The 13,553-nt window shown below is 35.5% G+C and overlaps 2 protein-coding genes across 3 annotated transcripts in view; one reads left to right on the forward strand and one right to left on the reverse strand.

Annotated features, from left to right (window-relative positions):
* LOC141702539 (uncharacterized) overlaps positions 1 to 472 on the forward strand; it is a 31,938-nt gene extending 31,466 nt beyond the window's left edge. The window contains exon 29 of the mRNA XM_074506204.1: positions 117 to 472. Coding sequence (XP_074362305.1) covers positions 117 to 254 — 138 coding nt within the window. The 3' untranslated portion in view covers positions 255 to 472. The remainder of the gene's footprint in view (positions 1 to 116) is intronic.
* Positions 473 to 2,080: 1,608 nt separating this feature from the next.
* Positions 2,081 to 7,363, reverse strand: LOC141702541 (myb family transcription factor PHL7-like). Of its 2 annotated transcripts, XM_074506206.1 has the most exons (7): positions 7,001 to 7,363; positions 5,045 to 5,277; positions 3,395 to 3,471; positions 3,261 to 3,303; positions 3,119 to 3,176; positions 2,914 to 2,983; positions 2,081 to 2,530 (listed from the first exon to the last, which is right to left on the reverse strand). In XM_074506206.1, the coding sequence occupies exons 2-7, from the start codon at positions 5,253 to 5,255 to the stop codon at positions 2,210 to 2,212; spliced, it is 780 nt and encodes a 259-aa protein (XP_074362307.1). In that variant the 5' UTR covers positions 5,256 to 5,277; positions 7,001 to 7,363; the 3' UTR covers positions 2,081 to 2,209. The 2 variants fall into 2 exon arrangements, with proteins under 2 accessions (XP_074362307.1, XP_074362308.1); XM_074506207.1 differs by lacking the exon at positions 7,001 to 7,363 and having other exon boundaries at positions 5,041 to 5,261.
* Between the last annotated feature and the right edge of the window lie 6,190 nt (positions 7,364 to 13,553).

The following is a 13,553-nucleotide window of genomic DNA, read 5'->3' on the forward strand; positions in this document are numbered from 1 at the left end:
AAATTGGGGTCTCCAGTTTACACTTGTTTAAGTGAAGTTCTTAGCGTTAGATGGCCCTTGAATTTTTCTATACCCACCAATTATACTGATATTAATATTTCTTTATCTTAATGCAGCCTGTGGGTGAACAACCACGTCTCTCTGTTTGCTTTGATAATCTTATGGTGGGTATCAGCCGAAACTTAGACGCGAAAAACAGGGACAAGTTTTCCCAAAATTTAACCAGGTTCAGGAATGAATTTCGCCACAGATGAAGATTTCTTGGAGCCATCGAAGAATCCCATGTATATGAATCGTGGAGTAGACAAACTTGGTGAAAAGTGAGGGCACAGATTTATAGAAAATTATAGATAAATGGGGGAAGAATTACACAGCAGCATTTACATAATGGGATTGATATTTGGTGTACATTTATGAGATTAGACTTGGGTAAATTTATGGCTAAAATAAACTTAACAGAAGTTTGAAATGATCTTTGCGGGTTGCTGCATAGTGATGAAACAATCTGCTTGGCGGAGGAGATAGAGTTAACCTTAGCTGATACCCCCCCCCCCCACCAGTTTTAAAGAATGCAAATGTGGAAGCGAACTGTAGTAATAGAAATTTTGTAGTAGTTAAATCTTCTATGCTTTCCATAGAACGTATTATGCATTCATTTTAGCTTATTATGTGAATGAAAATAGACTAGAGCAAATTTATTATAATTATTTTATGTTGGCGTCATTAACATGCATGAACTCTAATCCAACATTTTGGTGGTTGGATTATCAAATTTGGTTCCTAAAAATTACTTGTGCATTTCAAAAAGGGTTTGAAATCACGAAAAAAATGGTGGCTAAATCTGATTTTCATCTTTCAAGAAGTAAAGAGCCAACATATTTTTAGCAGATTAAAAAATATTCATCCACCAAAATATTTTTTGGAAAGTTTTACCCATCAACTATAATAATCTAGTCTGAAAGTATCAAGTTGAAACAAGGTCTATGAATAATAATGACAATATCGGTTAATTGCATCACTGCATTTACTATTAAATTCTTGTGTTTTGACCAGTATGGATGTTTACTTGTCTACGTCCAAATTTGAAATTCATGTTTCTTAATTGGATTTAGTGTGTAGTAAATCTCAAGAGAAATGTTAGGTTCTCAAAAAATTTTCCCAAATGATGAGTTGTCATCTGTATATTGGATGCCTACTATGAGGTGGATAGTAATATATTGATATAAATCACACAAATGATGATAAGATGACACGTGTCATCCTGGGAAAGTTTTTGAATTTTTTTTTGTTATGCAACATTGCTGAAATCTTAAATAAGTGAAGGGCCTGCTTATATTTTTGATGTAACTAGTTTTTTTTTTTATAATATTTACAATAATTAGCTTATGATCGACATTCAAAGTGTATTACACTGATAAAAACAAATAAACAATGTTCATTCTAACAGTATATAGCTAAATTTATTAAATGAAAGGGCAACCCAACCAACAAAGTAGATGATGATTTTAGATAAAAAAAAAATTGCTTAGTCTATAATGCGGGAGTTTAAAAATGAAGTCTGTTTTGATTTTTATTACTATACATTGTCTGTAAAAGTTTGGTCCATAAAATTACAGGCCGAGGATAGTTGCACGACAGGTCCTGGCAAAAAAGAAGATAGATATGCATCGTACATTGTATTGAAAATCGCTCCTGTGGTACAGGTACTTGGTAATCGGAAGTAGTAACTTGAGTTTGAGATTTGTCGAGAAAATCTGACCGGAGAACTGTCCTTGTTGAGAAGTTTTCTTTGCATACAAGTGCTGGCTGCCACACCTTCATTGGCGATTTTTACATAGGCACCGGCAAGGTTGTGTACTGGTAATGGTGAATCAGTGATGGCTTTGTAATAAAGTTGTGCTTAGTTCTTGTTGATTGGTGTTTGGAAGTACTCATTTTGCAGTGGGCAAAAATAATTATAGCGTAATTGAAATCCACCACCAAATTTGACGCTCAAGTAATTGCATGATGTAAATTAGCCTTCATTGTTCAGCACTCCCAATGCCAGCTCCAATATAAGCTTTCATAGAATTGCGAAGGCATAGAAATATCTTGCTCATAATTCTCAACCATTAATATATAACATATCAAATTATCTACACAATTTCTATTACAGTGCAAATATAAAAACAATTATCTATCTTTGCGCTTTGCTATATGTAAAATGAAATCAATCCATTGGTCCTCTGAACTGGGAGTCATTACTGTACCACTTCTGATCCCAATGGTTTACTATTTCTGGAGCAGCAAGAGAAGGAGCAGTCCCATCTGTACCTTCATCAATCACCTTCTGCTTCTTCCGAGGAGACAGAGACTGAACAGCCGCATCATTGGCCTGGTGTGAGTATGACTGAAACTGTTTATCTTTATCCTCACCTCCTGGTTGGGACTCCGAGCCTACCAGAGAACTCCCCAGCTTCTGTTGTTCCTCAATAATTTTTTGCAAGTACTTTCCTTGAGCTTCTATTCTCATTTGTAACTGTCTTTGTACCTAATTATCAACCAAATTAAGGTGAAGTATGCAAATACATCCTTTCCTAAGCTTTCATACATTGACAGCTATAGAATTATGGTCCATTACGTAAACTTGACAACCCAGTAGCCAGAATACAATATCCTAGTCAAGTACAATTAATGCCACAAATGGATGTGAAAAAGACAAGCCACTATTTTACGCATGACAAATAGATAAAATTCAAATTGATCTATAAACTTGATAAAATTATCAAGTTGTGATTCATAAAAGATAATTTCATCACTGAGCCGATTGAAGTTTTTAAGTGTGTTCTGGCTAATGACATATTTCCTGACCTTATTAAATACCAGAATGGGATTTCATAATCTCTTTCTACAGAAAATGCAATTGATCAATACCTCAAGTTGTTCATGGAGACGCTTTTGAACTTCCATCTGCATCCTCAAAGCTTCGTTAATTTGCAGTCCTCTGGATATTTATATAATAGGTTAGACCTGGTAAGACTTTATACTGTAATGCAAATTGTTGCTGCAACCTGTTATCAGATTACAGCACACACCCCACATGGAAGAGAAAGACAAGGAGTGGAGCAAAAATACTCACGGAGGAGAATCCATACTGTCAAGGCTGTCACCGGAAATTTTCTTATCTTCTTTGGATCCTAATAATAACCAAACAATTTACCGACTTCAAATAGAATGCTCGCAAAATAAAATACTGAATCTGAAGATCCAGAAAACTTTACCATCAGCTGGGGACTCTGGCAGATACTTTGCAAGTCGATATTTCTACATTAAGAAATAATTCAACACATCTACTTAGTACCCCGGTTTATTGTATGTGACATATTGTGACTGAAAACAATGGAATGAGACCAACCTGTAGGTGGCTTTTCACATGATAAATGGTTAATCCAGGTACGCCCATCACTCTCAAGACACCTTTAGGTGTTGCTCCTGGAATAAAAGGTGTACAAGAAGAAAAAATAAAAAGAACCATATATGGTATTTGTAAGCTGAAAACAAATTTTAATAATGCTAAATAGTAGAAGCTCTCATTTAAAGGGCTGACTGTTTCCTGATAACAATTGCATGGGAAAATTATCAAAAACAACTAAGGATGCAGTTTAAAACTCATATAATAGAATCTATTGACACTTTCTAAAAGGAAAAAACAATCAAAGATACAGATTAAAACTCATATACTATAGTTTTTGAAGCGTTTACTTATAATCAAGAAGAAAAAAGACTGACAATAGATAATTTACCTTTTACAAGTCACAAATTCTGAATTTGAGTCTTTTATAAGAAAAACACTGACAATAGAAAAACACTCTGCATATGCATTTCAGAACCCCGGGTTCTAGTTAGATCCAAATAAGATTTTGGGTGGCAGCCTCATATTCTGAAGATTGGGAAAGAATCAAATAAAAGTATCCAAACTACTAATCTAGGTCAAATAATCCGCAGTTTGTCAATTGGAAGTCTCTAATTATAACTAATACGTAGACTTTGTAAATTTGTGAGACATAGAAGACAATCTGGAGGGACTGAAGTGAAATCATTAAACTAACAAAATATTTCTTCAACAAGAACGAGAGATTTTGTTCTAAAAAACGAGGGGTGGCGAGGAGTAAGACAAGATGGGAGATGGGAGAAGTGGCGAACAGATGATGTCACAATTGACGTGCTTCTGAGAGGAAAGGGGGCCGGGATTGGAGGTAGGTTGTCATCAGGTTTGCAGCACAATGAGCACCTTTTTTCCATTAAAAGTTAAAATGTCTAGAGCACTAAACTGAAGATATTGTCCAAAGAATGACAAGTCAACATGATCATTATATATGAGGCAAAATTGTTTAACAAGGTAAACTCAAGTAAGTTACATAGAATCATAGTATTAGACTTTCATTTGTTACTTTTCAGTGTAAATAGATACAAAACCCTTTAGTAAAAGACACACCTTTGTCTGGCATGAAACGTTTCTGAGTGTCAGATTTTACACTCGAAAAATGAAGGTTACGGGGACACCATCCAATTTTAGAAACTGGTACGGGACACATCTTAATTTTAAGTTCAATTGATTAATTTATGTATTAGGAATAAATAGGAAATGCTATTTTTAATTAAAAAAATACGTTGTTGGTAATTTATGCTATTTAATTACTTACACAAAAAATTAAAAAAATTATACAAGAGACAATCTCTTTGAATGTACAGTAATGCATTTTAGATTCACAGACTATAAAGGTGTTCCAAGGAAATAAATGGTACAACTTTCTGCTATAAATTAATTAGTAATCATTTCGAGCCCAACCCATTAAAAAGCCCAAGTCCCAACCCCGTCAATAAGCCCAACCCGAAGCCATACTATGCAAGCAGGCCATGAATGGGCAAGAGGATGATCTAAGATGAGTGAAATGGATAAAACAGAGGCAACTATCAACTTCTTTAAAATATTTAGCTAAATTACCCTAATTTGCTACTATTTGAAAAAGTATACAATAATACAAAACAAAAAGAAGATACCCACTGTCTGGTCCGCCAAGTTGAGCGATAGCATCAACAAAACGATCATGAAGATCTGAGGTCCAACGCAACCGCTGCTTGGCATTGCCCCCAGTAGGAGGAGGAGAAGTTTCAACAGGAGGTCCACCTACAGCAGCAACTGTTGAGATCTGTTCACCTCCTTGTGCTTTATATGGTGCCAAGCCCATGGTTGAAAACTTCTTTGGATTGTACATGTTAAAGCCAATGTAAATCTTTCTGCAGAATAGAATAGAGAAAGTATCATTCAGCAGCTTCAAATTCATAACACACCGAATGTGATTTATGCAGGAAAGGTGCTTTCCTCGGTGAAATCACAGGCAGTTGCTACATTAGAGCCATATTCAAAGAGCGCACATACTGCCAAACTCTTGTATAAAATCTTAGATACTTAAATGAAATGTCACGTAAATGGTAGAAGATAACAAAAATAAGTGGAGGTCAATGAAGATAACAACAATAAGTGGAGTTCAATGATTTGCAGGGGTGCAAGCAAAGAACCTGTATAAAAACAAATCCGAAACCTCCACCACCCTAATAGAACCAAATATCAAACATATCTTTACTAATCTCATGTATGCTTGTGATTTTAGCAACATCTTACACTATATAAATATAAAATATTCCCCTATTAAGGCCAACCCGAAATATTTTGTGTCGATCATTGGTTTTCCGTCACCATAATATTGAGATAAATATCAAATACATGACTAACTGGGCTCAAATGTATCAAGTACATAACTTATTACAAATTAGACCCGGGTTAATCCTTGACTTCTTTGTTGTGCATCTAAGCTAGTCAAACATAAAAAATTAATGATCTTCTTAGTGACCTGGCTTTGCAACAGCTGCCTTGGTGACCTAGAGCTTAAGTGGTTGTAGCAAGGGCTCTTTCACATCTATCTATATATACTAGTCATGTGCAATTTATGTAAAGTTAGGGCTCTTAATATTTTTTAAAAAGAACTATTGATTTTTATATATTTGCTTAGTTTATTCTAGTCCAATTAGAACAAGCTCCGCAACATCGTCTCGTGCCTCATCCGCAAGAAATGTTTTTTTGTGATTACGGAACCAAGAAAAAATGTCAAATGAAGACCAGGACACTTACACTATATGAAGATGGTTCCAAGATGATATTTTTGCTTTGTATTTTTTAACAACACCTTGGAACGCCTTCAATTGATAGATTAATGTTTTGGGATTGGAAAAAAAAAAGGTTTCCTTATACCCCAATTCACTTCCTGTTTGCTTCTCTTTCTTTAAAATGAGTTATTACAATATACTCTGTCTTATTTTTTACGATGAGCAAACTCAGAAACTAACGGAGATGTTAACGTTTTCAGTTATGTTTAACCAGCTTTTCATTGACTCTAACGTTTTAAACAAAACAATGAAATCAATGATTAACGTGAGTCAACTTTACAATCAGTCATGTACTTACAGATTTGAACCCAGTAAATCATGTACTTAAATATTTAAGACACATACATATATATAATTGTAATCCAAAATAAAATTATAAAAAAACTTAAAAAATCTATATACTACTAAAGTTGCATTGACCATCGACCTTAAATTAACAAAAAATTGGCCTAAATCAAAATTAAAATTTAGAAACTCTAAACTAGTAAATAGTATAACAATCAAAATATTAAAATATGAAATGCGTGTATATATGATTAGCACGAAAACAATAGTAAATTCCGTCTAGTAACCAGGCACACACCGAAAAGGAGTAAAAGGGAGCTACGGAGCATACTAAAAGATGAACACTAGCATAAGTTTGAAGCAAGCAAGCACATACTGATTAAAGTCGAAACAAAATCAAAGAAAAAAGAGTAAATAAGCTTGTTGAAATAGAATTGAGTTGACAAAGATAAATTGATGTTTAATTGCACATATAAAGGGAAGAAAGAAAGGGGGGGGGGGAGATACTTACAGATGATGATAAGTAATAAGAAAATGAAAGGAAGGGTGGGGGGGGATTGATAATTGATAATCAAGTTAGATACAAGAGCATTGAAGTAATCGGGGGTTTTGAAAAGGAAAGGTTCAACTCTTTCGCCGATTACATATACTTATTAATTTATATAAATATGTAGGTAGTGTACAATACAGAGTGTGCTCCAATTGGCAAGGGGATTTTGGGGGGCTTAGTAATGAAAGAATGAACGCTGGTTGGTTGCACAATTTTAATGGGTCAAACCCAATTTTGGGGGATTTTACTTTGTTTTGGGTTAGGGTTTCAGGAACAGTGCTGGTCAATCAAACTAACACCACCCAAGACACCCCTGTTTTCGTTTTATGCCCCACTTTTCAACTTAAGTTAACACAACTCCTCCTCATTGCTCTAAAATTGTCAGATTTTTTTCCTTAATCCCTAAAATTTTTAAATTTGTAATAAATAAACTATAAACTATAGAGTAAGAAATGCAAAAAGAAGGAGAGAGATCTCAAAAATATTATTACTTCTTCTGCGATTGTTTAAGTACGTATGACTAGGTAAAACTTCTATTTATAATAGAGTTTTATCAACTATACTAAGAAAACTTAATATATAAACTTTCTTAATCAGGTTAACAAAATCTTGATTTTCGTGACAAGTTTTCAATATTAAATTAAATCTTTCTCGATAAGTATCGGTAGTCTTCATTAATAAGTATTGCGAGTTTTCCTTACTAAGATTTGACAATCATTATTATAACAAAATTCTAGTAACCATGCTCATTTTAGTAAACTACTAGTTTACTAAAAATGTCTGGTTTTTCTTTTTAAATTTGCCACTAATTAATCGGTATCTAAAAAATTTTAATTCTTACAATCATGTCCATTTTAGTAAACTACTTTGTTTGCTAAGTCGTGGCATTATAAAATAATATTCCGTTTTTTTATTTTTTTATTTGATTTCGATCATTTTGAAATTCTTAATTTAGAGAAAAAGTTTAAAAAAACAAGGTAACTAATTCTAAATTAAAAAAAATATAAAAATAATGAAATTAAGTGATAGAGAAATTTAAGGAGAATAATAAGATGTTAATTTTAGTTATGATGAAATTATATATATATATAAGATTAATAATAAGATATTAATTTGAGTTAAGAGTAAATTTTAGGGAAATTTGCAGTAAAATCGCCTAATTCACGCTTCATGCGTAACCTTATATGTTATTATAAAAATATTATTGATAAATATTGATAGGCAGAATATTAAACCCTTATTGCGCAATTAATATCGCATTAATTATGCCTGGGTTAGGCTAACGATAAAGCCCATTATAAAAAACCCAAAAACCCTGAATATTAATTAATTCCGTAATTAATTAATAAGGGTAAAATCAGATGATAAGTAAAGTCCAAATAAGGATACAATTCCTTGGAGATTGACCTCTAAGAAACCCCATAGAATAAGGAATCAATTCCCTGCATTATAGGACTCCACAGTCCACTCTAAATCTGAGACTTGTCCACCAAGTCTCCTAACCCTAATCCAATTCAAAGGCATCATGTGCCTATATAAGGAGTCTCACCCCACAAATCAGAACTACATTTTTTGACTTGATCCTTGGCATACAGCAAGGTACGTAGACATCTTGTTAAGGCAGCTTGAGTCACGAAACACAAGAGTAGTCAAATCGAGTCTCGAAGCTCACGAATCCTAACATTAAATACACCCTAATTTCTTATCCATAACATTTGACGCCGTCTGTAGGAAAGCATAACAACAACCATGGTGAACTCACGGAGCAGAAACAATGCCCCTGAAGGAACACCGGTTGGGACGACCCAAGCAATTTCATCAGTGGTGGAGATACCCCCACATTCAACATACGCCTCCACCCAAGGAGGAACTCTGGTGGGAGCAACCGAATCACGGCCTCAAGGGACGAATCCCCTGACTCATCAAGGGACGAATCTCCACTTACAACAGCTACATGCGCATGTGAACCCTCAACCCGTTGGGTATGAATTCAACAATCTTGACCACAAACCCCCCTTACGGGATGCCCATATACCCCGAGGTTGGAGGAAGTGGACAATCCAATCAAAGTGAGGCACAAGGGTGGACGCCCCAATACATACGTGGTTTGGCTCCTATTCCGGAGGATCAAGAATTCTCTGGACCATATACTGAAAGAGACTCTGAATCACCAGATGATGATGTTGTTCCGAGAAGGAGGCGTGCTGGTAAAGAACCAATGCCTGATGCTAACCAGCGCCCTAGGAGCACTCGAGGGACGAATCCCCAAGATGTCCAGGAGAGGATCAAGGCTCATGAAGCTGAGATCCAAAGGCTTAAGCGCGACCTGGAGGCGCACCTGACCCCAAGACCCCCATTTGCTTTTAGGCACAGAGACGCTCCTCCAATCATAGACCTGGATGGTCCAATACCAAGAAGTGATGTTTCCCCAAGGGCTGATACAAGTGACCTTATGCCCCTAGGAGATCCTGATGATCCAACTCCACCATTCACTGAAGAGATAATGAATGTCCACATCTCAAGAAAGTTTAAGATGTCCACCATCAAAGTATATGATGGTACTGGAGATCCCGCTAATCATGTCAAGACATTCTCTAATGCACTGTTGCTACAACCCGTGAACGATGCAATTAAGTGTCGGGCTTTTCCTCAAACCCTGTCGGGTATGGCTCAAAGGTGGTAAAGCCGTCTACCTCCAAACTTGATTGGATCTTTTAAGGATTTGAGCCAAGCTTTCATCAAGTAATTCATTGGTGGAAGAGTACATGAGAAAAGTTCAGCATCTCTCATGAGCATTGTGCAAGGAGCAAAGGAGTCCTTGAGAGACTATCTGAACCGTTTCACAAAGGAAGCTTTGAAGGTCCTAGACCTCGATGACAAGGTAGCTATGATAGCACTGCAACAGGGAACTAGGGATGAAATTTTCAAGATGTCCTTAGCCAAACGCCCCCTGAAAGCATGTTGCAGCTCCAAGATAGGGCCGAGAAGTATATCAAGGTGGAGGAAAGTACGAGGAAGATGGTGGTGAACAACGAGCCAGCTGGTGTGTTAGATAATGAATCACACACGGAGAGGGGGGTGAATGTGTTTTTGTGTTTTTCTACTTTTCTTGAAGTGTTTATGGTGATGAACAAAGTAAATTAAAATCTTGTAGTTAAATATGTTGGTGCTGAATTTAGACAGATAAAACAGTAAACACAAAACTTTCAAAACTCACTTAATTTTATAACAAAATTAAGAATATTTTGCTACAAAATTTCTAGGTTCTTTGTTGATAAAAAGCTTAGCTTCTTCCTTGAGAGAATACAAGATTTTTCTGATCTAAATTGTTACTTCTAACAAAGCATCAAGTGTTTACTTTATAGAATAGTAAACACTGGTTATTATACAACATGCATTAGCATGTACTAAACCCGATTTTTGGATAATCAAATCTTTCTATTTCTGGCTTAGTGTATCTTTTCTAATCTTGCACGCCTGTGACTTTACTTTGCCAGTTAATTTTGGCCTTTGATCTTGTACTCTTCAAACTGCTTTTTGTAGACTTGTCAATCCAACTGATTGGATTGGTTGTTGATTGTTAATCTTGGATATTGAACTGGTCTGCACTTTGTACTTTAATTTTATCTCGAGATCTCCAGTTTGGTATATAGAGAACTTGATATCTCGATAAGTATATTGGATTATCGAGATCTCTAATCACTCTATAGTTTTTTTGACTTATTGAAGTCCCTGAGTTCTTTATACGAGAATTTGACTTGTCGAGATCTCTTATCTTCATGTCTTCAATTTGGCTTATCGATATCTCTAAGTTCTCTATTGGCAACTAGACTTATCGATATCTCAGAGATCTCTAGTGATATTTTGACTTGTCGATATCTCAGAGATCTCTAGTGATATTTTGACTTATCAATATCTCTAGAGTTCTCTAGTGAAGAAATGACTTGTCGATATCTCCAATCTTCATGTCTTCAATTTGGCTTGTCGATATCTCTGATAACTATAGTAGCTTTTCCTGACTTGTCGATAAGTCATTCTGGAGTTCTCGAATGACTTCTCTATAACACTTAATCTCTGACTTGTAAAGATCTTGACTTAGAATATTTTTCTCAAAACAGATTTATTCAACTCCAAGCTTCTTCATAATTCTTCTGAGGCATGATCTTCTTGTTCTTCTTCCAGATAGAATTCTTAGGCTTGATACTGTTTACAGAAAAAGACTCCAGTATGCTCTTGTATATTTTTACAGACTTAAATGTTATAATACAAAATGCAAAACATAGGTTACAATACAACTTACTTAGGGTTGTCAATTTGACTTAGTCTTGTTATTGTACATGCATGTCTTGCACGACAATCTCCCTCAATTTGTGAGAAGATTGCTTAACACAAATTAATACCTATTAACAAGACTAACCCCATGCTACAATGTAAAATTAGACTAATACATAAAAATTGACACAAATACATCATTTATTCATCAGGTGATTTCTTTGAGTTTAAACAGTTACATACATCAGACAAAGACTGGAACTTTTGATTCTTCTCTAATGAGGTCCTCTAGATATACAAGAATTTCAACTTCCTCTATGATTGGTGTCCCTGTTAGAGCTTCCACAAGTTTGAGTCTGTCTTGCTTTGGATAACCATTTAACATCTTAATCCTGAACATTGAGAATGAGCCAGCTTTTACATTTAGAAATCTTCCATCCTTGGAGATTATGCTCATCCCTTTTGCCTTGAGTTCTTCTGATCTTTTAATATATATTTCAATCTCCTCATCATACTTCCTCTTTTTCTCCTCATATTCAGCTTTATTCCTTACTCTTCTTTCCTCCCTTGCAATCAACCATTCAGCTAAAACAAATCTTCATGCTCCTGTAGCAGTATCCTTATCCTTTAGTAAGCTTATCACTCTTTTAATTTTTGTGGGAGAGAAAGTGTCCATTAAGTTGCTGCCAAGAAATGTGAAGGACCCATCTTCATAGTAGATTCTTACTTCCCTTAGAGTTACAACCCAGACTTTTAACTATTTCCTCAGCTAGTTGTTGAAAATAATCTTCATCTAAGATGCACCAATTTAAAGGTAAAAAATTACTTTGCTTGAAACAAAGGTGGCCCTCTCAGTAACTTGTACCTTTTCAGTATGCTTGGCTTTCTTAGGTTTCCTCCCAACAGACTTGTAGTGAGTTTTGAGTGATGGATTGACAGAAGGTAGGTTTGTGATTTTCTTGAGAAATATTTGGTTTGAGGTGATTGGTATTTTTAGAAAGGTGTTGGCAGTCTGTTTGTATAGGAATTTAGGCTTTAAGGTTTGAGGTGGTTTGATGTTTGAGTTTGTTGGCACGGAGGGTTAAGCGTGGTTGGTTTGGATTTTCAGGGTTTGTTGTGGTTCTGAGCCATCTTGCCTTTTCTTGTTTCTCCTTTCTTCTTCCCTCTTCTTGCCACCATCCTTCTTTTCATCTTGCTTCTTATCTTTACTACCAGTTGCTTTTGATGATTAACTTGGATTTGAGCCAGAAGGTTTTTGTTCATCATGCTTATGCTCATCATCATCCTTGTCATTTCTTAGATTGAACTGAGTGGGTGGCAACATGGTGTCAGCATTCACAAGATACCTTTCAAGGATCCTAATCATTTCTTCATCTTCAATTTTCTTGTTCTTCTTATATTTAAATTAGATTGAATAGTCATGATCAGTCTCATATTCCCTATCACACAATTCTTGGGCACATTGAGGATTTTGTTCTTCTTGGTCTGTGAGCAGATGTAGGACACACCCTTGCTTGGATATAGATAGGCTTCAGGAAAAGCTGCTATTCGTGCATTTTTTAGCTCATTTAGAAGCTAAGTGTCCTCTGTGATGACTCTATGAACTTTGTCAATCACAACATCTAGCTCAGATGCCCTTAGAGTTTTGAGATTTGAAAGAGAGACTTGAAGTCATCTATCCACACCGCCATCATTGATATTAACAACAATCCTCTTCAGTAGATAGTCATCAACATTCACCACTACTGCCCTGACTTGATTGATATTTTTGGCCAATGCTCTCTTGTATGTGATGAATTTATTTTTAAGAGACATTCTCAAGACTGCAAGGAGTTCACTGAATTCTTGATCTTGATTTGATCTTTCTGCAGCCTTGATAAGTCTTTCTTTTCTAACATCAACTTGAGCACTTGAAGAGCTTTGACCAACCTGAATAGGCTCCTTATACTTAGCTTTAACATCCCTGGATTATTGAATCCTAGCCTCAATCTCCCCCTTAGTCTTGGTGACAGGCATGAGTAGAGGAGTTGGTAATTCTGGCCTTATGTCTTCAGGTAGTGAGGGCAGTGGAATGTTGAGTTTCCCCATGATGGCTCCCAAAGCAACATTATTTTGCATTTGGAGATGTTTGTGAGGGTCCACCAAGGTTTTAATATCTTATTGTTGACTCTTGACTAGAGAAGTCAAAACCTGAACTTGAGAATTGAGGGAGGCATTTGAGGTCTCTAAAGAAGCAACCTGT

Source organism: Apium graveolens, unplaced genomic scaffold, assembly GCF_009905375.1.
Source record: "Apium graveolens cultivar Ventura unplaced genomic scaffold, ASM990537v1 ctg5274, whole genome shotgun sequence".
Taxonomy (NCBI): Eukaryota; Viridiplantae; Streptophyta; class Magnoliopsida; order Apiales; family Apiaceae; genus Apium; species Apium graveolens.

What these genes read in the sequence shown, in the direction of transcription:
- LOC141702541 (XM_074506206.1), bottom strand. Translation starts at nt 5,255, where the DNA reads ATGTACAATCCAAAGAAGTTTTCAACCATGGGCTTGGCACCATATAAA. An exon ending in TCAACTTGGCGGACCAGACA is followed by an intron (nt 3,472 to 5,044) that starts GTGGGTATCTTC and finishes CTTTTATTCCAG; the next exon opens with GAGCAACACCTAAAGGTGTC. An exon ending in GCCAGAGTCCCCAGCTGATG is followed by an intron (nt 3,177 to 3,260) that starts GTAAAGTTTTCT and finishes GGTTATTATTAG; the next exon opens with GATCCAAAGAAGATAAGAAA.